The following is a 27,818-nucleotide window of genomic DNA, read 5'->3' as shown; positions in this document are numbered from 1 at the left end:
GAAACCTTTGTCCCAGAAGGGATTAGAACAGCAGGGAGTTTATACTGAATCACAGCACAGAGACAGAATTCCCATCGTGCAGAGCAGACTGTATACCTGGTGAGAGTTGTATTTCATCCTCAAACTGCATCTGGACTTCAGTAAATGGTAAAGTGACTTTCCCTGTCTCCTGCCTTATTAATCTGCATCATCTACTTCCATCACTCTCCCTGGGGGCCAAACACCTGCATTGCCATAATCACCTACCCCCCGGGATCATCTGCAGTGCCGGCCATCTTACAGCCGAACACTCCAACTGGCATCATGGTCTTTTTTAATTTTTGCTTTTATATTTTTATTACCGTAATTCCTATTTCACTGTCCCTGGAGCAAAGGCACCGGGCACGGCTGCCATCCCCATGACCCCCTGAATCCAACGCTGCCCGGCTACCCGAGTCCCTCTGCTTGAGGGTTCCACCGCACCATGACAGATTTCTTTCCCTTTTAGGAGATTGGTTAGGGGTGCGGGTCTACCAGAGAAACTAGGTATAAACCTCCGGTAATACCCAACGATGCTGAGAAATGCTCTCACCTGTTTGGTGGTAACAGGTCGGGGCCAGTTCTGTATGGCCACAATTTCCCCACGCCTGATCACATATCCTAAGTACCGGGCTTCCCCGAGCCCTATCGTCATTTCTTGGGATTCGTCGTCAAGCCTGCAACTCTGAGCGAATTCCCTACCGCTTGTACCAGGGACAAGTGGGTATGCCAGTCACTAAAGCTGTCATTCAAGTACATGGACTCATACTTCTGATGGGGTTCTAGCACTATGTCCATCAGCCTCTGGAATGTGGCTGGTGCCCCATGTAGTCCAAAGGGCAAGATGACATAGTGGTACAGACCTTCCAGTGTTATGAAGGTGGTCTTCTCTTTTGCAGACTGTGAGAGGCACTTTCCAGTAACTCTTGGTTAGATTGAGCATGGTAAAGTACTGGGCCTGCCCTAGTCGCTCGATCAGCTCGTCCACCCTGGGCATTGGATAAAGGTCAAACTTTGACACCTCATTCAATTCAGGGAAGACATTACAGAACCGTAATAATCCGTCCTGCTTCGGGATTAGCACAGTGGGGCTAGCCCAGTCTCTGTGGGACTCCTCAATTACTCCTAGTTTGAGCATTTTGTCTTGTATCACTTGCGATGGCTTGTCTCCGGGCCTCGGGCACACGGTATGGTTTCATTCGAACCCTTACGTGAGGCTCGGTGACAATGTCATGCTGGATGACAGTACAACTAGGTAGTTTCGAGAAAACATCAGTATTCTCTTGTACTAATTTCCACACCTCTCACCGCTGTTGTTTCAAGAGAGTGCCTCCTATCTTTACCTCTCCCTTGGCCTCCGTCCAGTCCAATATCGGAGGGTCCCCAAATGACATGTCTGGAGTCGCATCTGTAAGCATATACTCCCGGACTTTCAACAGACTGACATGATATAACTGTTTGGGTTTTCTTTTCCCGGGCTGGTAAGCTCGGTAGTTCACTTCCTGCGAACTTCATATGGCCCTTGCCACTAAGCCATAAGCTTGCTTTCAGTGGTAGGTACCAAGACTAAAACCCGATCTGCTATAAAGGAGCGCACCGTGGCCTTTTTTGTTATATACGCACTGTCTGAGCATCCACCAAATGCTCTCTCAATATAGGCAAGACCGCTGCAATTAGGTCCTGCATATTGGCCACATGCTCAATGACTTATGTGGTGTAGGTTCCTGCTCCCACGTCTCTTTGGCTACATCCAGCAGGCCCCTAGGATACCAGCCTTACAATAGCTCAAAGGGTGAAAATCCCATGGAAGTCTGCAGTACCTCACAAATGGCAAACAATGTAGGGCCTCAATATGTCCCAATCCCTTCCATCCTTGGAAACTACATTTAACATGGACTTGAGGGTTTTGTTGATGAGCTTAGCAGAGTTGTGCCGACGCAGAATGGCCTCCGGGTGGTGTAGTCTACAACCACTAATGTAGTGGTGGCCCCAGGCGGATTTTACTATCGGCCCTACCAGATACACCGCAATCCGCTCAAAAAGTACCCCTATAACGGGTAGAGGTACCAACGGACTCCGGTAGTTTGCTGTGGGTGACGTTAGTTGGCACTCAGGACACGTTTCGAAGAACCTTTGCACCTCAGCGTAGACCCAGGAAAAAAAAACAAAAAAAAAAAAAAAACGACACTGCAATATGCACTCCTGCATCTTTTTGTCCCCTAAGTGCACTCCCAGCATGTGGGTGTGAGCCATCTCGAGTACCACCCGACGGTAGGATTTGGGCACTACCAGTAGTTCTAACCCCTTCGTCCCGGATTTTATCAACCCTGTATAGTGACTTCTGGTTGATTACCATACGTGGGACCACTGTCTCTGCACCTGGTTGCTGGACCACCCCATTTACCTCTTTTATTCTTTTCTGTGCCCTGGTCTGAGTGGGATCCTGGAGCTGAACTGTCCTGAACAGGGGACATTTCCAGCTCAGGGAGCGGTAAGGTCTTTTTGACCTCTCCTGCCAATACCTCTAGGGGAAACCTATCAGGAGTTACACTCTGTCCCTAGGCTGGTAACCCCTACAGCAGGTATCCCTGACTTGGGATTTCAGGTTCCATACCCAGAAAATTTACCCTGGGAGGGTTCACTCTCTCTCCACAGAGCCCAGAAGAGGGGCAAATCCCTTCCCATGACAGCTCCATGTTTAATCTCCCCACAGGGCGCAACAAATGAAACCTCCACTGCCAGGTATTCGGAGTTCACCGTGTACACTAGGGTGACCGCAAAAAAAAAAAAAAAAAAGTCGGAATTTTGTCCGTCTGGACCCCACAAAACAATTCCCCTTTCCAGATATTGAGATAGCCAAAATTTGAGCTCGATCAAACGACGTTAACCCGTGCCGCTCATCGCTCAAAGTTTGAAAAAATCCAAATTGAGGTATTTTAAGATTTAGGTATTTTGCATAGTCTGTTAGACTATAAAGAATGTGACAACAACATTGCAGAAATAGCCCTGACCAAATTTTCGAACCATTTGTGGTATTTGAATGCAGAGTTGGTGGGATTATCGTTTTTTTGATCCCACCATTACAGACAATGAAAAGTTGTTAATGGCTAATAAATTGCTCAGTAGCACAGATGAACCATCAGAGCACGCTAGGGTTGTAAATCCAAAAGTTAGGAAAGAAAAATTAAAAGAGGTAGGAAGTAACCGACTTTAACGACCTTCTGACAAAAGATGAAGAACAAAAGCAATATGTCCTGCAAGTTGTAAGCAAATGCCGAGCATTATATTCTGACGTTTCAAAAACTACTTTAACAAAAGCTCTAGAATAGATTAGATAACTATGTAAAATTATCAACTCATGTAGGTTAGCGTGCTCTGATGGTTCATCCGGTCACCCTAGTGTACACACATACATTTTGTTCCCCGGGGGGGGGGGGGGGGGGGGGGATGGGGGTCTAAACCAGAGATATTAATGACCCACGCACAAGTGTCACTAGATTCCCCGAGTCCAGGAGGGCCTTGGCAGGGTGTCCATTGATGCGCACCTGGCATAGATGTGGTTTACACGCTGGGACAAACAGATCCACAGTGAAAACAGCCTGGGCGTACATTGACATACGGCAAGTATACCCACAATCCATAGGTTCAGCTGTCAGGGGGCAGATGGCAGCCACATGTCATGGCCCTTGGCAAAGCCAACACTTAATAGCTGCAGCACGACTGGACATTGGGGCCAATTTAGGGGAACCATGTCTCTTATCACTCAGGTACTCCCTCAGTATGGGCACAGTCTTGATTGGCCCCAGCAGAGGGTCATGAACTGGCAGGGTCTGAAGTGTAACCGTAGTGGGGAAGAATCCCGTATAAAGTCCTGAGTGGCCATATACCGCTCAATCAGGCTGACCACATGGTCTACGAAGCAGCGATCCCCTTGGCCCACCCAGTGCTGAATAGCGGCTGGCAGAGTTCTTACTAACTGGTTGACCACCAACCACACCATCTGATAAGGGGAGGGGGGGGGGGCCTCAAGGTTTTTTTAACCAGCTGTAGTTAATCATGCCTGAGACCTGGCAGGGCGAGACTCTGGGGGTTATTACATGTGTGGCCCTTTACAGTCAGGCAAGGATCTCACCTGTCAGTTTCCCCATAGTCCAGGGCATTGTCTCAACTGAGGTCAAAGTAGACTTTCTGGGCATATCCCTTCAGGAATGGGGCCTCCACTTCAGCCCACTGGGAAAACTAAGTTCTCACGCTCTTCTGTGCGCTCAAACACAGTGTGGAAGGTTTCCATATCGTCCTCAGGATTTCTCTTCTTCAGCGATGACCGGACTTTGTACAGAGCCTCCGCACAGATTGGGGTTGCTGGTTGGGCCACCTCTTGCAAAGCCGCAATTTGTCTGCTACTGTTGCTGATTATACTCCTGCTGTAGCTGCCGATGCCGCTGCCATTACTGAGCGAGGACCAACTGCCTCAAAAGCTCCTCCATCTTGTAGGCACGCTTGGGCTGCAGCATTAACAGACATGCAGTGGGCTTTGAGTATGCTTCAGTTCACACTGCCAGAGTTCTCCAACCATATGTAGTGTAGCGGTGTAGGTGCGGTGCAACAGATAGGCAGGGACCACAGGAAAGTTCAAAGCAAATGTCTTTAATGTCTAAAACACTCACACAAAGGAATGATGTCCTCCAGATCACAGCCGGGTTTCCGTAAAACACAAAACAGAATTCAGAAGCTGTCACTGTGGATAATGGCAACGACTTGTCCGCCGCCTGGAAGTCCCTGGCTCTGGTGTTAGCTCCACAGTGACCTGGGAGTTACACAGACACCTGCTCTACAACTTGCACGCTCCAAACTGACACACCCAAGGCAAAAACCTGACAGAATTAAATGGAATAGTGGCCATAGAGCCACTTCCAAAACCTGGGCTGAAGAGAGATTTGTCCCACTCCCAAACCTGCAAATCCCTCTAAAAATAAAAGCTCTTAACAGGTTTTCCTAAAAACCTGACTGAGTCACTACTTGGACCCAATCCACTCTTATTTTGCCTTGTAACTTACAGGCACTTCCTCAGGTTTAATAAGATTCCGTCTGCACCCTGCAGGGATACATATTGACCCTCGCATGTTCCCCCCCCCCCCCCCTCACAGTAATACACTAAGAGCAGCGGGTAAGGCGACTCTTGTATACTAGGTGCCCTAGCTTTTATTAGCCAGTGATCCCCATTTTCCAAGAGGTCAAGGAAGGGTGACTGAGCAATAACATTAAGGCAGGGTCACCCTCACTGATCCCATGCTATCTTTTAGATGGCGGGCACCAGCAGAGAGTGGCAAACCTATTAAAAGAACATTGCTTCCGCCCCCCACCCCCCCAATGTAACAAGAGGCTGAAAGCTCCATATAAATTCCTTTAATGATGCAACAGTCATAACTGTACGTTTAGAATCTCATGTAGTTGCTTTATGGCAAAACAGCCACTAAATAGCCAGGACTGGATCCTGAAGATCCATAAAGGACCAACCCTGGGTAGAAAAACAAATCTTGCTCTGCATCGGCCCAATGCAACAACAATCTAATGCAAAGCAAGAGCATATAAAGCATGAAAAAGTCCAGGGTCGGTCTGTGTGCCAGGCCGATATGACAGGACTATAGGGATCTGAAAATCAGTGCCAGCTTCGCATCTCCAGGCCGCACTCGTTATGCTTTTACATTCGTCGGCTTTAGGTCCTCAAGGGCTTCTCTGGGTTCATTGGGTGGAGGGATTTTCAAATCAGACGGCTCTACGCCCCAGATATCCTTGGCATATTCCTTAATGGTCCGGTCACTGGAGAATTTGCCAGATGCGGCAATATTCTTGATCACCACCTTGGTCCACTCTTTTGGATTCTGCACAAGAAAAAAAAAAAAAAAAATTATATATATGGATTTGTACACTAGAAAAATTACAGTTAAGCTGAATTACTGCAGCCTCCACTAGGGGGAGCCAATGGCATCTGGTTTGCTCACTGGATCTTAATACTCCCTCTACTGGTGGCTCTGGGAACTAGGGTTATGTAGAAAAACTGGAATTTTATCAGAAATATAAAGTTCCAAATTCTACAAAAAGATATAAATACACTTAATCAGGAGAGCTTTGGATTAGAAAGTCAGTAGTTGACATTCCCTTTAAAATACTAGTTAGCAGTGCTCTGCCTACCTTGTAGAGAGCGCTGACCCGCTCCTGGCACTTGACATAGGCTTCATAGTCTGCAAACACTTTAAATCTGGCAAAAATAGAAAATAAGAATTTAGGAAGTGCAACTGGTGTCTGTTTGAAGAGAGGAAAAGGAAAACAAGTGGTGGGCCCTAAGCTTTATCTTTCACATGGCATGAACATTTAGTTAGGACATACTAACCTGTCATGGTAGAAGAGCATGTCCACCAGATCTTTGAAGAGGTCTGGCTTGGATGGAGAGAAGAAGCCACTTTGTATTTGGTCCATGACCTGCTTCAGCTCTGGAAGTCTATGGTAGTACTCCTGAGCGTTGTACCTGCAAGCATAGTACGAGGAGGGCTAAGCCTTCAGCTACTGCAGCATACATTGCCTATGGTCACACAGGTCTTAAGATCTTACCCCTTCTTGTCCATTTCAGCCACATCCTCCACTCTCATGCCAAATATGAACAAGTTCTCTTCTCCAGCCTCTTCTGCCATCTCCACATTGGCGCCATCCATGGTCCCAATAGTCAGCGCGCCATTCAACATGAATTTCATGTTACCTGTGCCAGAAGCCTCAGTGCCTGCTGTAGATATCTGTTCTGACAAGTCTGTGGCTGGGATGACTGCCAACAAAAGATGTCTAGATTTGCTAAGTTTATCCAGCATTGAAAGTCATGAAAGTTTGCAAATCCCTTTAGTAGGAAATGGCATATAAAGGCCATCAACTGCACAGTATCATAATCATTTGGAGTACAGTGATGTGTCAGCTCCAGTTTCCTCCTGCGAGTTCTGCTTAAATAGAAAAATCCCCTGCAGAAGCTTCTCTGTAGCGTTATGGACACAGGTGCTGAAATGACCCATCACAACCATCAGTACCCCCAGTGACTATGTTCTGATGTCAAGGGTTTGGAATAGAGATGGGAGAACAGAACAGTAAAGTTCGGGGTCTGTACCAAATGCTTACTGTTCAGGCATGGACCTTGAACACTCATTTCACCAGGAAGTCTGTTACTGTTCAGGTTTGTCCCCCCCACGAACACTGGGCGTTTCTTGCACGGTCATCTGCATGACAACGCAAAAAAGTACCAGTGGCTCTGGTTGGTGGCAAGATCATTACTGCTAGTCAGAGCGCTACGGCTCCTACACTGTCAGATAACAGCATGAGCCAACAGCTGTGATCAGGCGGTAAAAAGTTTACCTACGTCACAGGCGTTGGCTGATGGGACTACTATTCCTATCAGACTACACCTGCTGCCGCTAACAGCAAGAGCAGGCGGTGGCTGAGTATTTAGCCGGTGCTACAAATCTAGAAAAAAAAAGTGGGTGTCACTGTATTTTTGATAACCAGCCAGGCAAAACTGACAGCTGTGGGCTACAAACCTTAGCTGTCAGAATGGCACAGGGGTCCCCACATAGTTTAAAACTATTAAAGTTAATGGCATGAGAACCCCCCCACCCCACATCCATTACTAATACTATAATTGTATTGCAAATAACCACAGCAAGTGAAATATTTTATTTGAAATAAAAAGAGAAGACAGTTAAAGGTTTATAATGACCATTCCATTGAAGCCATAGTCTCCTGCAAAAAAATAAAGATAGAACATCGCACAGGTGAGGGAAATGGTTGTTTCCCCATGCTGTAATCCATGTCTGGAATAAAATCGTTTTCAACCTGACTGGTGCCAAGATGCAACCGTCCAGGCTGAGAATCACTGATGAATGAGCTGCTGCGAGGTTACCACAGGTCACTAAGGCTGCATTCCCAGCCGGGTCCATGAATTGTGGTGACTCACTGAGCTCAGCACTGCCCAAGGAGACTTTACTACTGGTGATCTCATTGCAGTTCAGGTGCCCGGCTGTGAACGCAGTCAGTGACCTGTGGTAACCTCAATGTCAATCGCTAGTCACTGAACCTAAGCATCATCCAGGTTGAAAACCATTTGTTCCAGACATGGGACAAAACAGACAGGTGAGGGTTTTTTAACAGGAGACGATGACTTCAATGGAATGGGCGTTCCACTCCTTTATTTCAAATAAGACTTTATTCTGGCTGTGTGTTTATTTACACTACAACTATAGGATTAGTAATGAGAGGTGTCTTCTAGACCAGGGTTCCCCAACTCCAGTCCTCAAGGCCGACCAACAGATCATGTTTTCAGGATTTCGTTTGTATTGCTCAGGTGATAATTGAAGCAATTATCACCTGAGCAATACAAACGAAATCCTGAAAACATGATCTGTCGGTGGGCCTTGAGAACTGGAGTTGGGGAACCCTGGTCTAGAAGACACCTCTCCATTACCAATAATTGGGCTTGATGTCACTGGACAATACAAAGGAGACATCAACCCCAAAAATAAGGAAGCCGCTGCCACAGGGCAAGTGGGAAAAGCGCCAGAATTGGCGCATCTAATAGATGTGCTTTTTGTGAGTTAGCTATGGGCAACATCCATGCCCCCTTATCAGCCTGATAATACCTGGTTTCGGCTGTCAAAAATGGTTCCGGGAGGGAGGGGGTGGAGGAACCCAACAGTGTTTTTGTTTTTTTTTTGTTTAAGTGAGGTCCCATCTGAATACTCCCATCAGCCACCTGCTCTTACTGTTATTAGCGGCAGCAGGACGAAGAGAGCAGTAGTTCCATCAGCTGACGCCTGTGACAGTAGGTAAACTTTTTACCACCGGTCACAGGTGAAGACTCACGCTGTCACCTCACAGCGTGGGAGCCACGGCACTCTGACCAGCAGTAATGCTCTTACTACTGATCAGAGGCAGCGTTTGCTGAGCAGTCATGCACATGACAGCACGGCATACACAGTGTTCAGGCCCTCCCATTCATGCGACTGGGATCTGGGTACCTGAACCAAAATTTTCTTAAACTGTTCTGCCGAACCTGGTTGGCCCATCACTAGTTTGGAATACACTTCCCCCAAAAAAAAAAAAAAAACAAACACCCACACCTTTCAAAAATTGGGAAGAGCTGTATGGTGGGGTGTGGTGATCCCTACTACTCAAATTCATGATGCGCTGCAGTGTTCACTACATCACAGTCTGACGGGAGTAAAATTGCAGCGAGGCACATGGGGGAGCATGCTGCCACTTCATGCCTCTTCCGATTTATTAAGAGGTTTGAGTCTTAGCGATTCAGGAGCCTCGCCCTCTCATCAAAGACTGTCATGAAAGAGGAGCGTCTTAATTGAGGCCTTTATGTACAATCGTTTTAAGACTTGTGAACGCCGCTACATACAGATTTCATATAATCCATACAACACTGGACTGACCTTTCTCAGCAAGGGACACTCTGTAGTTCTCCAAGTAAATGACTTTCAGCTTGTTGCCTATCGAGGGGTCATTGTTCACAATCTCCCCCACGGATGTGATGAGTTTTATGATATTTTTTGCCATATAATAGCCAGGAGCAGCCTTAAAATAAATGAAATTATAGGATATGGAAAAGTTCTATTTTGTAACGTTGCACAGGAGACATCTGCACTCTTGTCCCCGAGCTCATGATGCTGCTATTAAGGACAGGGGTTTAAGGGTAAGTGCAAACGCTGCGGATTCACCTGCGGGTTTTTTCAAGCGGAAAAGCAGGTAAAACCGCAGGTAAAGTGACCTGCGGTTTCACACCTCTACTATGTTAAAGGTGTGAAACTGCAGAGGAATCCGCAGAAACAATTGACATGCTGCGGAAAAAAACCACAGCTTTTCCGCAGGTAAAAAACCGCAGCGTGAGCACTGTGGTTTTGAAAACCCATAGGCTAACATGGTGAAGTACCATGTCTGCGGAACTGCTGCAGTTCTGCAGGGCCAAAACCGCAGCGTGTGCACATGGCCTAATAGACATTTTGTTGCTCAAGCTTTAAAGCCACTGATGTAATCATATAATGGCTACCTGCAGCAACAACTAGAGCGAGCTCAGTTCATATAGAGAACTCCACATAGTGGTGGCTGCGGAAAAAAAAAAAAAAAAAAAAAAAAAGCTTTCCTGTACAGAAAATGGTTAATATAGCCATAGATTTGTCCCAGCTCCCAGTAACAGCTTAAGGTATATATTTTAGGAGCACTATTACAGAGGATAAAGAAAATTATACCTTTCCTCCAATAATGACAGTCCTTGGCACAAATTCCTTTGCGGGATTTGCCCTTATTCCTTAAAGAAGAAAAAGATAAAGTTATGAGTTAAGTAAACTGAAATACTTTAATACCTGCAGTAAGCAAAAAATGTCCATGGGCACCTGTAAGTCTATGTGCTTAGCTTATACTGTTGTGCAGGCCAACACGCCCTTTAAAGCCTTCCTGCCCACAATATGAGCAGATATAGATTCCCCGCAGAGAAATTGGCCATATCATTTTACAGCTCCAGAATGAATTTATCACCCGAGATAGATGTAAGCAATTACATACATTTGATGAACATTCCTCTGCATCTCATACCTCATTTACCCAGCACTCCCCCCATAAATCTTGCGATGTCACACAGACCAGGATAATCAGACACCTAATGAGCCTTCCCTATAGAGAGGCGCCAGAACACAGTGCAGAGGTGACAGCCGACCTGCAAAACAAATGCTCCGTCGTCTGCACCTGAAATCCCTTAGGTTGTGAGCGAAGGAGAAATCTAGTAATATTTATGACCCGGCATAACAGAAAGATGACAAGTCTACAGCCGCGGTTGCACCCAGGAAACAACCACGTATGCCTTTTAGAAGGGCGCCTCACCTTTGATGGGGACAAAAAAAAAAAAAAAAAAAAAATAATATATATTGAGCAGATTGCATTGAAATAAATGGGTTGTGTACAGATTGTGATGGGTCCTCCCGAAGTATGGAGGGACAGTGGACCACTGGTTTCAAAAAGCGAATTTGCAAATACTGTATTAGTTAAATCCCAAACTAAGGACACCCTCTTATCTATTACAGCATCTTTATTTGCAGGACCTGGCATGTACCTGCACTACACAGATCACTTATTGACTTCTAAGACAAAATACTTTGGTCCACCTGCGGGGTTGCTGTAGGGAAAGCGAAGACTTATGTGCTTTTGATTGCTGCAATTGGTTTATCAATAATCCACCAAACCTCAAATATGCACAACTGGAGGAGTGGGAATGGTAACACTCACGGTTGTACATGGTGATGATATGGAGACAGTTCAGCAGTTGCCTCTTATACTCATGGATTCTCTTTACTTGCACATCAAACATGGAGGATGGGTTCAGTTTCATCTTGTATGCCTTCTCAAGATATTGGATAAACTTTATCTTGTTCTCCTGCAGAAAAAAGAGAAATTGATTAAAATTGCAAGACTTGTTAAAAAAAACACTTAACATAGGAGTCTTGTACAGAACTTAGTAGTGGGCATTAAGTCCTATATTTGTGTGGCTTGATATGCACATGTCAGTCTATTGCTACCCATTTGTTAGTATTGAAAAGTGAGCATGCGTCATTGTACAGGAGAAGGAGGCGGCGAGATGTGTCCTATTGTGAATGGTGGATCAGTCATTGCAGTCTTGTTTGTGATGATCATGAGACTGGTGAAAAGTCATCCATGCAGGAAGTATGAGCTTCATATTTAGACCAATAGCCCGCGTGAGAATTGTAAAATTCAATTTTTTTTTTTTCAAAACAATTTACACAAAAAAAAAAAAAAGGGAATGTCCACCACTGTCAATTTGTTAGTCTGTCTTTAGCAGGTTAGATCTAGGCAAGGAATATGGGGCTTTATGTCTGAAAAACAGACCTACAGAGATAAATACAGACTTTCTGCACAGAACTGATGACCACGTTACATAAAGTGGGGATATTCCTTCTAAAAAGGTTGCAACACAAAGAAGCCCCCAAAACAATCCTCTGTTCGGAACGGTAACGCACCTCCTTCACTTTGGAGACGTCCCTGATGAAAGTGTTGTCATCCACGTACTTGTTCAGTTTGCTCAGCTGGCTCAGATCCCTCACGTAGTCTTCTCCTATTTTCTAGAATACGAGGATGCAAGAGTTAACCCTACAGGATACAACTCTGACCTGATGGGAATTGTAGTTCTGCAATAACTGCTGTTGGTGCAGAGATAGCAGATGCACTTAGGCCCTGGTGCCATACGATAAGACACCAGGACTAAGTGGCCACATGGAAGTTGAAGGGGGCCCCTGTGGCAGCCTGCATCAGAACTTTAGATTTAATATTCACCTCCGCTATGAGTTCTGCAAGTCCCGGATTACACAGGAGGAGCCAGCGCCTGGGAGTGATCCCATTTGTCTTGTTCTGGAACTTTTCTGGTTCAATTTCACTGAAGTCTTTAAACCTAGAGAAGAAGAATCAGCGGCTTATTTACCCAGAGGTCCGACCCATCATCAACATTTCTGATAATTATTGAAGGATTTGCTACAACAGTGCATTTTAAAGCAAGTCCATTCATTACAATAGGATGTGCAATGCCTTCACCTGCAGGGAAAAAACTAATCTGTAAGGAAATTTAGTCTCAAGCAATCACAGCTAGTCCCCAACAGCCAGGCAGCACGAGATCAGAGGAGCACCCAGAGAGATCACGTGGCATGTCATTCAGTGCTGAAGCCTTTTTTTACCCCCTTGTTCCTGGTTGGTAAACTTATGGCTCAGAGCAGCGGATGGAGAGGTTTGCCATCAGTGAATGGATCAGGTTAGGGGTAGGTAACTCACACGTCATTCTTCACAATCTCAGAGTGGATTCTGGCCACCCCATTCACCGCATGGGATCCGACAATACACAAGTGAGCCATGTTAATCCTTTTCATTCCATCTTCTTCAATCAGAGACATTCTTCTCAGACGGTCGACATCTCCTGGGTACAGGGCGGAGATTCTCTGGAGAAGTAGAAAATACATAAAATTGGGCAATGCTTTATCTGAGGCTACAATTAGACTAGGTGCACACTGGAGGCGCTAATTGAAAGCTTTTACACCAGAAAATGGGCATAAAACTGACAAGTCAAAAAAATATAATAACTTTTGACAATTCCAGATTGAAGAAGCTCCACCAAAATTGGTAGACTGGTCATGGTTACCGGTCAAGTTTATCAGTGGTGTCAGAATAACTGACCAGCATGACATTTCTGGCAGGGTGCTAGCCATTGAGAAGATATGCACCTCTTTGGCCATGTTCTCCTGAGTTGTCATGCCTGCTTTTTTTTTTTTTTTAAATAAGGCAAGTAACCCATTTTAGTTAATGGGTGCAGAAAATAGGCAACATCAAGACCTCAACAAAAGCTCATTGTGGGAACATAGCCTTAGAGGGTGTTCTCAGTGTATAGAAAAAAAAAAAAAAAAAAAAATGTAACTGAAGGAAACAAGACCCTAAATACAGTCACAATAGTTTTATGTAGAGGTAATCACTATAGAATTAAAATGGCCGCCGCCTTGTCTCATTGAGTGAGACCTGTTTTAGAATGTTAGAACAGACTTCTGAGCATGTGTGGCAGGAAGAGAAGCTCCACTGATACTACTGGAGAAGCAAGGGTACTGGAGTAAGAAGAGGCTGCTCACACTGCTGTCCACCCAGTATCTATTCTAATACTGGAGGTAAGAAGAATATTGGAGATATCAGGGGGGCTGAGGTAAGAAGAGGCTGCTCGCACTGCTGTCCACCCTATCTGAATACAAGCATCGTCAGGTTGCAGCAGAGGAGCTTCCTACTGCACATGTTCATATTCTAACATTCTAGGACAGGCGTCTCAGTGAAATAAGGCGGTGGCCATTTAATTCTATAGTGATTAGCTTCTTAGACAAAATGTTTGTTATTTGCTAATTAAATGCATTTAAGAATGACATTTCCTTCAGTTTTTTTCTTATTCCTGGGGGAACCCCTTTTAATGAATTCAGCACAACCTACTGAAGCAGGCTCTTCACTAAGACTAGCATGCGCAAAGCCAGACTGTTAATTGCGCCCCCCTCGCTATGTCTTTTAGAAGCAGAAAGTCCAAGTTTGAAGATTCATAATGTTTCCACTGGAAAAAAAAAAAAGAAAAGCTCAGCAAAAAGATAGTGTGCACCAACCCCTAGGTTCCCTTTTGTTTTTGAAAGAAAAGACTTTTCTGAAAAACTCAGAAATAATTCCCAATTGTGAGAGGAAGGGTTATCTTATGCCAAGCGCCTCGTCCAGTCCTTCATATGCAACCACCTCCTAGTGAAGCCACTAGTGATCCCACACAGTACATGGACCCCCTTACACAGCAGGATGCCCCCACAGTGCATAGCCACACAGCATGATGCCTTCACCAGCACAGCCTTTCTGGATTATGGAATGTAACATTCAGAGAATTCTGCATATAAGAAGTATTGGAGGAAGAACGCTCTGCGGACTTACATCCAAATGCCTCTGGTTTATCTCGTAGATGATCTGCAGATGTCTCGGCAGCAACTTCTCCACGAGATCCACCGGCCAGCGCTCCAGAGCTTCAGGCAACACTGTGTGGTTTGTGTAAGCATAGGTGTTCTTGGTGATTTCCCAAGCCTTCACAAAAAAAAAAAAAAATATATAAATAAAATTGGGAGCAGGACATTGACATAGGGGGAGGAGCAAGTTTATTTATTAAGTGATATGTACTGTAAAAAGTGACCGTTTAAATAAAAAAAGTGCAATTATAGAAAAGTACCCCACTCCAAGGCTATAACTCAGACACTCAGAGGTCTTGGCAGGAGTGGGGAGTGATCACACCACAAGAAACCCATAAAACACAGCATTTTACAATGGGGTACATGCATTACAGGTTCAGGGCAAGGTAAACTTATTGCAAAAATATATATTGCATACACTAAATAAATGCAATAGGATAAGACTAAGGAGAACAGAGCTCACCTGCATCTTTGGCACTTCCTCACCCCCAGAACTTTACTCTGAGGTTGTGTGCACACGTTGCAGATTTTTAGTGCTTTTGTGCTGCGAAAATGCAAAAAATCCACAACCCATTGCATTGTGCTAATGCTGCATATTTTTCCGCGGCGGATTCACATCTCGGAAAAATACGTAGCATGCCCATTGTTTTTTGCGTAATCCCTGCGATTCCGCACATAGGAATGCATTGATCTGCTTAATTTCTGCATGTGGCCAAGCCCACCATGCGCAAAGTAAGCAGAAAATTTGCAGATGGTACCCAGGATCTGGAGGAGAGGAGACTCTCCTCCAAGCCCTGGGTACCATATCCCTGTTAAAAGAAAAAAAAATAATCGTGATATTCTCACCTTCCGGCGTCACCTACGCTCCCGGCATCTTCCGGTCCCAGTGATGCCTTGCAACAATGAGCTGTGATGACGTAGCAATCTTGCGAGATGCTACGTCATCTGGGGTCATTGTCGCAAGGCATCACTGGGAGCATCGCTGAGGCCTGGGAATACTGCGGCGGCCGCCAGAAGGTGAGAATAATCACAATTTTTCACTTTTGTTTTTAACATATCTTTTACTACTGATGCTGTTTAGGCAGCCTCAATAGTAAAAAGTTGGCCACACTAGTCAAACACTATGCTTGACAAGTGTGACCACAACCTGTCAAGTTTTCCAAGCGATGCTACAGATCGCTTGGAAAACGCTACCATTCTGCAAGCTAATTACGTTACTTTTTCATGGTAATTCCGCATGCGGATTGCCCGTGAATTTCCCATGGTAGGGCGTTGCGGAATTGCCATGGAAATTTCCGCGGCAATTCCACTGGTGGGAACATAGCCTGAAGATTACAGTGGGCCGGGTCAGATCTGGACACAAAGGCTTACAAGCCAGCCATGGTCACATTACCTTTTCCCAGGGAAGATTCTCTATATCCAGGAATATCCTCATCAGCTCTGGAATCCCCAGTGCAGGGTGAGTGTCATTCAGCTGTATGGCAACCTGGCGAGAAGAAAGAAAAAGAACAGAACTTGTTACATTGTACATATGTGTAAGAGAAAAAAAAAAAAAAAAAAAAAAAAAAAACACAAATCCAAAATCATAAAAGGAAGAAGTTGTAATAAGTCAGAAAATTACCTTCTCCGGAAAAGCGTCAAAGCCGGTCCTCACCGAGTCCCTGCACCCGAATCTAGAGGCCTTGAATCGACGGATGATGTCTTGTAGGGAAGCCGCCACCACAAAGTACTCCTGCTTGAGGCGCAGCTCCTTCCCCTCGAAGAACTGAAAAGATAAGAGGAATATAACCAAGCTCTGGAAAGATTTAAGTTTTAAAGCCAAAAACAGAGGCCTAAACTGCAGGAAAATTTTATATATATATATATATATATATATATATATATATATATATATTGTCAATACTGCCCTCTAGAGTTAGCTTCAGAACATTACATCACTGTTGTATATGCTCAGTATTTAGTGAAGGAGCCAGGACTCACATTATCATTTGGATACAGGACACGGGAGATGTTCTCGGCCAGGTTCCGATCCAGGACTGCCTGGATGTAGTCACCAACATTAACTGTAGAGCAATACAGAACAGATACTGTATATGGCCACTTTAAGGAGATGGATGCACAACATGTGGATTTACCAGTCTACAGTACATCTTACAGTTGGGATAGGCAGGAATTGCCAAGGAGCCTTTGAAATCAACCACTTCCTGCCCAACGTAATAATATAGCAACCGCTGAGGAAGCAAGTCCAAGATCGGGTGACCATGAAGATTGCCATATCTGTAATTAATGCAACTTCCTAAAGCAACATACATGCACTCAGTGAAGAGCCAAGGTGCATTCCGGCACCATTCATGGGCCACAATGGACTCCTATAAGACCTGGTAATCGCTGGATGATGGTGGGTACTAGGTGTTTGACCCCACTGATCAGAGAATGATGCACTAACCTAAGAAAAGGTCATCAGTTAAGTGGACTACTTCTTTCAAAGCTCCATACATCTTTAGCTGACATACAGATGAACACCCCCAGGATCAAAAGTTTGTTTTTGTTACACATGCCCAATTTCCTTGTTACATCCATTGGTGGTAGTCTTAAAGCCTCCCAATACATATTAGATGGTTATCAGCCCACCCAACCTAGCTATAATGCATTTGGTGGATCACATACAGGAATTTGATAGCAGCCAATTCTCTACTAAAAAGGAACAAACTTTCTTCAGGAAATATTTTGTGCATCTGCACAGGCCCCCAGTACATAGTACTAGAAGGAGTAACACCCGCACACTGTCCTTTTAAAACAAGTGTACATAAGGAAGGGACCTCCACACCACAAGAGACAGCTCCCACCCTGCTTGCAGCATTTCCCGGCTTCTGCACCACAGAGGTCCTCCTTGACACGAAAGATCTTAGGATTTACATTGCTCTACTAGATTTTGCCTACCTGCACCCGCAACAGACATCCCTCCTGGTCAAAACCTTGGACTACATCAGTTTGACTCCTTGCTGGCTCAAAATAAATTTACACTGCAGCAAGACCTACAGTCTCATTTTCTTTTGTGGTGTGGTGTTCCTACCCATCAGTACATGGCTTGGTAGATGCAGGACAACGCTAACAGCCCAATGGTGGAGAGTGTCAGAACTTATGGTCATCAGTGCCCGACTGCCCTGTACACTCACAGTCTCTGAGGTTGAAGTCATTGGGTGCTCTGGCAGACCAAAGCCTCATAGTATTGACCGTGTTATTCATATACCCAGGCACCGGAGTGTCATACGGCATCGCCAGAACCACCTATAACAGAAAAACGTGAATATTGGAATAAAAATTGGCACAGGAACCAGATATGGAGTTCTAGGGTGATCTCCAAGCACACCTGGGTGTCCACCCAACGGACGCCCATCTTTGTGTTCTCCACTCGCCCATAGAAGTGAACAGGCAGCATGTACTCCGGCCGGGCCTTCTCCCAAGGATTTCCATGTCTCAGCCAGTCATCTGCTTCCTCTACCTGCACAAGATGGGCGATATATAAGCAAAGACAATACAGATTCACAAGGATTGGAGCCACATCTGGATGAGGCCATAATCATCCATCTCTGCCTCATTGGAGATCAGTGCAATCCTGTGATAGTAGGGGACTGGGATTACAGATTTTGATGGTTCTAGTAACATCATGTTATACCAATGAGCCTATAAGTGCCTCGCAGACCTAGAACAGTTTGTATGCCATCATTTTCCCTGCCATGTACAGTCCAGGCTGGGTCAGCATGACAGCATGATTAGCACATTACACAGGAAATGTGGGTAACGATATGTTAACTAAGGGACCCAGCCTTAGGTAACAACCTTTGTTTTTCTTGCAAGGGCTGAGTTTCTCAATGACCCTTTACTAAATGTTTCCTGAAGTGTAAAAACAGCCAAATAACCACAGTGGAGAGATGATCTATAGTGGTAGGTCCAGTCACATAGGGTCAGATATACAAGGAGGTACCCCAATGACCCTCTTGGTGGTGGTCACCCACTAGCTAGAAGATATCAAACCCAGGATCCCAAACAGGAGGATAGTCTGGTATTATCTTTGTACACCCAGGTCACAAGCCCCTGGGAACACTGACGCAGCCTATAGAAAGCCAGATCAAATTGGGATTTTTGGAAAAGAAGTCAAGAATATGAAATTAGTTTCTAACATGGCTGAAGATTATGGAGAATGAAATAATCGAAATGTTAATACAAGACGTTGCGCACCTGCCAACCATCTCTGATCTTCTGGTTAAAAATGCCATACTCATAACGGATTCCATATCCATAGGCAGCGAGACCCAACGTGGCCATGGAGTCCAAGAAACAGGCTGGAAAAGAAAAGATATATCACTTTGGAGAACCCAATATGACCCTAAACTTATTAATGTGGACAAGGCTTGTGCTGTACCAGCAGGGCTGGGTAATATAAGCTTATAATTGTAAGGCCTGTATGGGGTTAATGCTCGCTACATTGTGGCTCATTAATACCACTATAGGCCGTATCATGGAGGTCTTCTACCGTAGAAGCATGACCACCTAGCGGGCATCATGTAGTAGTGAAATATTTGGTGAAGCCAGGACTACTACCTCCATTCCAAGTTCAGTGAAGCCGCTACAGTTAATAGGTCACCAAGTGGAACAGAAGCACAAACAGTGTATTCCTGTGTCCTCCCAACGGTCTTAATGTCAATGCCCCGGGTCGTCCCGAAGACTTTGATACACACAAGTACAATTTAAAATTTCAGGATATTTCATGACAGATGAATAAATCATAGGAATCCATCTTAATTGTTGTAGAAAGTCTCAGCCATTTCCATTGTCCCTAGCAGACTGACCTGCAAGACGACCAAGACCTCCATTACCAAGCCCAGCGTCCTCCTCCATCTCCTCCAGTTCTTCAATATCCAGTCCAAGCTACAGAACAAGATGCAAAGAAATCATTAAGGGAATAACAAACTTGGGAGTGTGAAGATCAAAAAAAGGGGCATGAAAGAATAAAGAAAAAGAGAAAACACAACTTAATCTGCATGAAAAGGACAGGGGTTTACCATTTTATTTGCAAATGGATTTATGAGCAGAATCTCTCCATGGCTTGGCCTTTAATCAGGCTTCACATGGAACCAAGAGGAAGATAAGGAATCCCCACAAAATCAGATATTTCATTCTTGGCTATTTTCCCTTTGTGGACAATATAGCTAAAATGTTACGTTAGATTCCGATAACTGAGATTAATACCCCCACTAGATTTTCCTACACTTTACAGCACGTCTTTGCGCCATCAGTGGAACATTACGGGAACATAGAAATGCATCTAAAGGAAATGTCGGATAATAAGATTTCCACTGCTCCGTCCCATCATTGTCCCCAGATCAAGGAGAGCAGATGACGAGAATCATATTCCCAGAATGAGAAATTACAGAACACGGCAGCAAGAAAAGCCCAAGAGCAAGGAGACAATGTTTCACACGTAGGGAAAGTGGATTTCATGGATAGACAAGTGAGCACTGAGGACCCTCCAACCAATGCACTACTGAGTGTCCTGATGCCAGAAGATCATACAGACATGATTGAGAAGTCAAGAGCCAGTTTGAGCCACAAGTTAGGAGTTTTGGCTTCTGCAGTTGGTTCAGTAGTGGTTTAGTGGGGTCTGATCTACTTGTAATAATCTCCTTCCACAGCAACCCCATTTCTATTCTGCGTCTCCCAGATCACAATCAATGTCAGATTACATTATAATCCATTTCTAATGAACGCATACAAGTAAAGAGGAGGGAGGTCTTCAATACCGGTCCTCTAAATAGTTTTGCTTTATGGAGCTACAGAGAAAAAAAAAAAAAAAAAAACCAGATGACTACCAATATATATATATATATATATTTTTTTTTTTTTTTTTTTTAAGGTCCTCTGGTCTGATCAACAAGCTCATCACAGGGAAGCTGCACATTAAAAGGGGTTTTTTAATGGTAGATCCTCTGGGAGCATGAGATTTTAGAACCACTTCATCAATGGAGCTTTTATGCTGTTTTCTCTGTCATTGCCATACACTTCAAAAGGAGATGGTTGTGCATATGATCCCCCCCCCCCCAATCTGGAAACATAAGGTTGAAAGACCAATCATACTCCTTTTCCACATGATATGTTATACCACAGGATTTAGGCTAGTTTCACATTAGAGCTTTTGAGCGCAGCGATGGCCTGCGCATGGCCGCCGCTAAGCCCCGCCGGTAGCTCCGCCTACCGGCGAATGACACTGCATGCGTCCCCCATCTTTATTACTGGGGGCGCAGGCCGTGCGCAGTATGCGTTTGGCGGCGCATGCGTCCTTTTGACGGTGCGCCGACCTGCGCCAAACGCAACCTGCTGCAGTTTGGTTGCGCTCGGCGCACCGTCAATAAGGCGCATGCGCCACCAAACGCATACTGCACACGGGCTGCGCCCCCAGTGATAAAGATAGGGGACGCAGGACGCATGCGCCGGTAGGCGGAGCTACCGGCGGAGGCGCGGCAGGGGGTGGGGCTTAGCGGCAGCCATGCGCAGGCCGTCGCTGCGCTCAAAAGCGCTAATGTGAAACTAGCCTTAGGCTGTGCTCACAGTGCTTTTTTATGCGTTTTTCCCCCCCATGCAGAAATGGGCCACACATGTTATGGAATCTTTATTGCAAGCCAATTCAATGACAATCCTGAAGTGTGGTGCAATCAGTAAATTTCCATGCATATTTGCAATGCGTTTTTTTTCTGCAGCATGTCAATTCTTTTTGTGTTTCTGCAGCATTTTTCACCCATTGACTTCATTTGAGTCAGTCAAATCTGCAGCAAAAAACGCAGTATAGAAATGTTTGCGGATTTACTGAGTTTTCGTTGTGTGTTTTACCAGCTTCCTAGGACGTTTCCCATGCTGTCATCTGTGTGACAGCGTGGGAAACACCAGCGCAGTAGATCTTGTCAGCGGTAACGCTACTGCCTGGAAGACCGTCGGACAGAGCGCTGCTGGCAGCATCACCCCGCAGCTGTGATTGTCACCCGCAGTAACACCATCGTCGGTCAGAGCACTGAGGAGTCATGTTGTCAGTGTCACCCTGCAGCTACATGGGAATTAAAACTTTCAGAAAGTCTTTTAAAGCTACAAATACTGAAGGAAAAAAAAAAACAAAAAAAACAAAAACACAGCACTCCCTCTGCTCGCCAGCTTCTTCTCTTTAATGATTTTTTTTCAAATATTAAAATTAAAAACAGAAGTTTTGCAAGAAATCTGTGTCTCAGGAGTTCAGCCAAACAGCCCCTGCCCATCTTTCTTCCTCACTTAGAGGCTTATAAGACAACTGGCTGCAGCAGGAGCCTCCCCCCTTTGCCTATCTGAACTAGGACAAAAGATAGTGTCAGTCCTGACTACAAGCCAAGAAAATAACACTGATCAACAGGAGATGGTCCCCTGGATGTTCTACAAGACTACCCATTTCAAGATCATAAGGAGGTCTAGCAAGTCCAGACTAGTAAGGAAGTTTTCCAAAGCCCAATCCAACTTCATACACAGGAGGGAGGATAGTCTTAATAGGCCAAGGTCTGTAATAAAGAGACTATACATTGCTGCCAAAACACACATATGAAGAAAGATCCAGAACCTGCCCAAGACATGTCAGTGCACGTTAATAAGTAACGGATGCAGAACAGAAGATTTCGGTTGCGTTCTGTATGGACTCCGAGCACATACAGAGGAGACGGGTCTGCAATTAGTTACTTGCATGTTAATATATAAATTATACTCAGATGAGTGGTTATTCTATGTCTGTATACTCACACACATCTAAGAGAAGCCCAACCCTGTGTACTTTTCTACAAGTTCTATCCTTTCAGCCAAGCCATCACCAGCTTCCTGTTTGGGTGACCACCACTGGAGCGCATACTGGTACAGATGTATAGAAGTGGTCACAGGAAGTGCCATTAGCACACGTTACATCACCATGGGCGGCGTCTGTGTTACCTGATAGATGGCTTCATCGCAAGCGTTTTGCAGCCCCAGGTTAATCATGGTGTTCTGCAGGGTCCGGCCCATATAGAATTCCAGGGACAGGTAGTATGTTCTCTGCAAGAAATTGAAAAACACTGATGGTGAGGAATAAACACTATGGCATGTAGGACTTTGTCTGCCACTTCACATACATCATCTAGGACATTCCAAATATATGGAGATCTGGATGAAGACCCCAATGGGCAAATGGCCTATACCATAGTCGGTCACATTTATCACAAGAAGAAATTAAGTGACTACTGAGATTTCACTCCAGCTTGCAGAACCCAACTAGTTTCAGACAAGCTCTAGGCAGGATTTATTTTTCTGCACCAGTCTGACTGCAGGGCAAATGTCTCCTGCGAAAAGTATCATCGGAATGCTGGGCCATTAGCCCTGTGGTTAATCCAGGACCTGCTGCTACAATTCACTAACTGGAAACCAAAGTAAAGGGGGCACGAGGGGAGCGCATGGGTGCAGAATTTGGATCCAGAAGAAATCTTGCAAGCCTCCGCTCTTTGCCATATTAATATCTACTAATAGACATTCATATTTGTTGGCAATTTGTCTTTAATTACAAACTCAAGAATGGATGGACAGATAATCGTCAATCCCTCCATTCTGGGATTTTTTTAATAAAAAGCCAAATTGCAAAGCTTTATTTTCTCCTCTTCTTCAAACCCCCCCAAACAAGTTTTGCCCGTTTTAGAAGCAGAAACGACTCCTTTAATTATGGTTTCAGAAAACATTTTGAATTTTCCAGTAGACTTTCCATGTAGTTTTACAGGCTCTGCTTGCTGTTATCTAATAGAACTTTTCAGTCTTAACTTCCAGTGTTTGCATGATGGATACACTGGGGTACAGTTTTTAAAAAAGGCATCAGAACGGGGTATTGGAACCAACAGTTATCCTCGGTAAAATGAGGATAATTTAGAGCGTCATCCTCTTTTAGGTCACTGGACATTGACACCCTGACCACCCAACTGTGCAGGGAGCACCATTCACTTTTATTGGGGCTTTGCACAACAAGTGGTGGTGACACTGCGATGCAGAGGAATTACCGCAAGTGGTAAGCAACATTACAGGAGGACAGTGTCCCCTTTATACTCCATGATCATAAAGTGATCATTTTCCCCACAATCTCCCAGTTTGCAGGCTGGCTGACTAGTCAGTCACAAAAGCATAGTGTCAGCAATGTTTAACAGTGAAGGTCAATGCTGGGATTACAAAATCTTCACCTACTGTGTCACCATGGAAGGCTGTCCAACAACATGCCCAGAGGAATGCAGGAGATGGAGCAGGCTTTATGGTGAGGCAAGAGGTTTAACTCCTCAAGCAAGAGAGCAGTACTGAAGTCATATGGATTATAGATGGAATATGTTGGGCTTATCCAGAGGAAATTGCTTGGAAAGCTCACCCTCTAGGTCCACAGATCATGCACGAGTGTACTGAGAATCGCGTAGTAACCACATTACCCAACATTCGATATACAAGCAATTCTATTTTTTTTTTTTTCTCCTTTTTGGAGAAGCGAGATGTCAAGTTGCCCATCACCATATCTTCTGCAAAAGAATAATCCTGCATGTTATTGTATAGGATGCCTCATACCCTGGCTATATCTCCAACTACTGCAAAACTACAAAAAAAAAAAAAAAAAAAATAATAATAAAAAAAAAAAAACAGTATTACAAACGTGCAAAAATACATATAACAGTAGACAGCAAGTGCCGGTAAAAAGATGATAACAAAGACATGGTATTTAGTTGATACATTTTTTGCAAAAAGATCGGTATACCGTGAAATTGGTGGAGTGGCTTAGTATACATTTTTTTGCAAAGTACCCTGTTTTTGTTATCTTTTTACTAGCATTTGCTGTCTACTGTTATATATATTTTTTACAGCAAAGTATTTTTGCACGTTTGTCATACTGTGTTTTTTCTTTGTGTTTCAGTCTTTGGGTGGTGTGAACTCTGTCCAATCAACCTGTTCACTTTTGTGCATGTCTCATGTGTTTTTAAAACTACAACTACCAGCATGCCTTCACAGACGGTTACAAAATTGGACTAACATCTCCGGTGTGATCATATCATTGGTGCAAACTGCACGGGGGTCATTTCTATCTCCGAAGCAGCTGATGGAGTGCTTGCACAGGGTCTCTTTGTCCACCAGTGCTAAACCTATTAGTTTTCCCACATCCCGATTGCAGAACCTTGTTTTAAACAATTTAATAATGCAAAAACTATTTTCAGCAGCCACACCCATAACACGCACAGATGACAGCAAGCACTAGAAATGTCATCTATAACTGCAGGGTCTATAGCGCACTGCATAGCTAGACATCCATCCCCTATACAGGGCCAAATGCCAATCCGCACAGCATATCCAGCTATCCCCTATACAGTGCCAATCCGCACAGCATATCCAGCTATCCCCTATACAGTGCCAAATGCCAATCCACACAGCATATCCAGCTATCCCCTATACAATGCCAATCCGCACAGCATATCCAGCTATCCCCTATACAGCGCCAATCCGCACAGCATATCCAGCTATTCCCTATACAGCGCCAATCCGCACAGCATATCCAGCTATTCCCTATACAGCGCCAATCCGCACAGCATATCCAGCTATCCCCACAGCATATCCAGCTATCCCCTATACAGCGCCAATCCGCACAGCATATCCAGCTATCCCCTATACAGCGCCAATCCGCACAGCATATCCAGCTATCCCCTATACAGCGCCAATCCGCACAGCATATCCAGCTATCCCCTATACAGCGCCAATCTGCACAGCATATCCAGCTATCCCCTATACAGCGCCAATCCGCACAGCATATCCAGCTATCCCCTATACAGCGCCAATCCGCACAGCATATCCAGCTATCCCCTATACAGCGCCAATCCGCACAACATATCCAGCTATCCCCTATACAGCGCCAATCCGCACAACATATCCAGCTATCCCCTATACAGCGCCAATCCGCACAGCATATCCAGCTATTCCCTATACAGCGCCAATCCGCACAGCATATCCAGCTATCCCCTATACAGTGCCAAATGCCAATCCGCACAGCATATGCAGCTATCCCCTATACAGCGCCAATCCGCACAGCATATCCAGCTATTCCCTATACAGCGCCAATCCGCACAGCATATCCAGCTATCCCCTATACAGTGCCAAATGCCAATCCGCACAGCATATGCAGCTATCCCCTATACAGCGCCAATCCGCACAGCATATGCAGCTATCCCCTATACAGCGCCAATCCGCACAACATATCCAGCTATCCCCTATACAGCGCCAATCCGCACAACATATCCAGCTATCCCCTATACAGTGCCAATCCGCACAGCATATCCAGCTATCCCCTATACAGCGCCAATCCGCACAGCATATGCAGCTATCCCCTATACAGCGCCAATCCGCACAACATATCCAGCTATCCCCTATACAGTGCCAATCCGCACAGCATATGCAGCTATCCCCTATACAGTGCCAATCCGCACAGCATATGCAGCTATCCCCTATACAGCGCCAATCCGCACAGCATATCCAGCTATCCCCTATACAGCGCCAATCCGCACAGCATATGCAGCTATCCCCTATACAGCGCCAATCCGCACAGCATATGCAGCTATCCCCTATACAGCGCCAATCCGCACAGCATATCCAGCTATCCCCTATACAGCGCCAATCCGCACAGCATATCCAGCTATCCCCTATACAGTGCCAATCCGCACAGCATATCCAGCTATCCCCTATACAGCGCCAATCCGCACAGCATATCCAGCTATCCCCTATACAGCGCCAATCCGCACAGCATATCCAGCTATCCCCTATACAGCGCCAATCCACACAGCATATCCAGCTATCCCCTATATACAGGGAAATCCCAGTCCGTACAACATATCCCCTATATAGAGAGAAATCCTAATCCGCACAGCCCTCTCTGCTAAGGAGCAAGTTGGAGGCAGGTATAGGGACAGTTAGCCAAACTGCTTGCATGATTCGCAGCCTGTGGCTAATGGAGTCTCATTACTTCCTGTAAGAAAGGGTTAACAGCAGGAGACATGGGTGATGTCAGTAACAGGGAGTGTTGCCTCAATGTAACAACAAACACTTCCCACAGCAGAAACAACCAGACAAGCCCACCCAGTGTCCCCGCACACAGCTGCCCCCAGAAGCAGGGTCCTGCAGCAGTCGGGACATAGGGTTGCAGTGCAGCCAGTACCTTGGGGTCCTTCTCATAGTAGTACTGCTGGGTCCTGATCCACCTGCCCACCAGGTGATCCCTCACAGTGTGGGCCAGAGCAAAGTAGTAATCTCTGGTGGTGGAGACATTCCTGTCTTTGACCAGGGTGAAGTGGAGATGCCTGTTGAAGCCTTTCTTCAGCTCAGAGACATTTTCCACCCCTACAATGCCTCTGATGCTGATCTGCCTCCTCTTGTCCTGGTCAGTCAGGGGTTTGGCCATGTCTGCTGTGGTGTGCAGGGTGAGGGCTGGAGGCTGCAGTTTATAACTAGGGAGCCACGAACTTCCCCTGTGCTGTCTCCACCCCCAGTGTGATTATTGGGATGGGGCTGTGGCTGCACACCCCATCCTCCAATAGTAGCACAGGCAGCCTAGAGGGGGCACGGTGTGTACAGGGGGAGTGTGCCGCCCTCCAGCTGCCTGCAGCCCACCTGCATGACTGCACAGCCCACATGTAGCTGCTGCACAATAGGACTTCTATTACTAAAGGATATTGCAAAGTGTAGAACTTCAAGGCTCAGCTGGAATTACCCGTATCTTAGGGCAGTTTCACACATCAGTGGCTCCGGTAGGTGTAGTGACAGTTTTCTCACGTACCGGAGACACTGACGCACGCAGACACATTCGAATGAATGTGTCTATGCAGATGTCAGCGTGTTTTCACGGACCGTGTGTCAATGTGCAGAACACGCTGACATGTCCGTTTTTGTTCAACAGCACGGATCACACGGACCCATACAAGTCAATGGGTCCATGTAAACACATACCGCACACGGATGCTGTCCATGTGCTGTCCGTGTGCGATCCGTGTGCGTTTTTAAAAGTCAAAGGGTTAACATTGAAAATAATTTGTCAAAAACACGGACACATGGACAGCATACGGATGGTACACATGGACATACAGATAGCACACAGATGACCTCTGTATGCACACAGACACATGGATAGCTCCGGTACCGGAATTATCT

The 27,818-nt window shown here is 45.4% G+C and overlaps 1 protein-coding gene across 1 annotated transcript; it reads right to left on the bottom strand.

The window, feature by feature from the left end:
• Positions 1-4,649: 4,649 nt before the first annotated feature.
• Positions 4,650-27,111, bottom strand: LOC141091896 (glycogen phosphorylase, liver form). The gene is made up of 20 exons (XM_073577666.1): positions 26,830-27,111; positions 22,569-22,670; positions 19,427-19,505; positions 18,816-18,919; positions 17,947-18,078; positions 17,753-17,864; positions 16,557-16,639; positions 16,198-16,341; positions 15,970-16,062; positions 14,548-14,694; positions 12,886-13,049; positions 12,397-12,511; positions 12,084-12,185; positions 11,335-11,482; positions 10,305-10,363; positions 9,492-9,633; positions 6,628-6,835; positions 6,410-6,544; positions 6,211-6,277; positions 4,650-5,900 (listed from the first exon to the last, which is right to left on the bottom strand). Exons 1-20 carry the CDS (start codon positions 27,070-27,072, stop codon positions 5,712-5,714), a joined length of 2,568 nt encoding a protein of 855 aa, XP_073433767.1. The 5' UTR covers positions 27,073-27,111; the 3' UTR covers positions 4,650-5,711.
• Between the last annotated feature and the right edge of the window lie 707 nt (positions 27,112-27,818).

This window comes from Dendrobates tinctorius, unplaced genomic scaffold (genome assembly GCF_039654945.1).
Source record: "Dendrobates tinctorius isolate UK_male_01 unplaced genomic scaffold, ASM3965494v1 ptg000057l, whole genome shotgun sequence".
Taxonomy (NCBI): domain Eukaryota; kingdom Metazoa; phylum Chordata; class Amphibia; order Anura; family Dendrobatidae; genus Dendrobates; species Dendrobates tinctorius.
The sequence above is the reverse complement of the archived record's forward strand: the minus strand, read 5'-3'. Positions and strand labels throughout refer to the sequence as shown.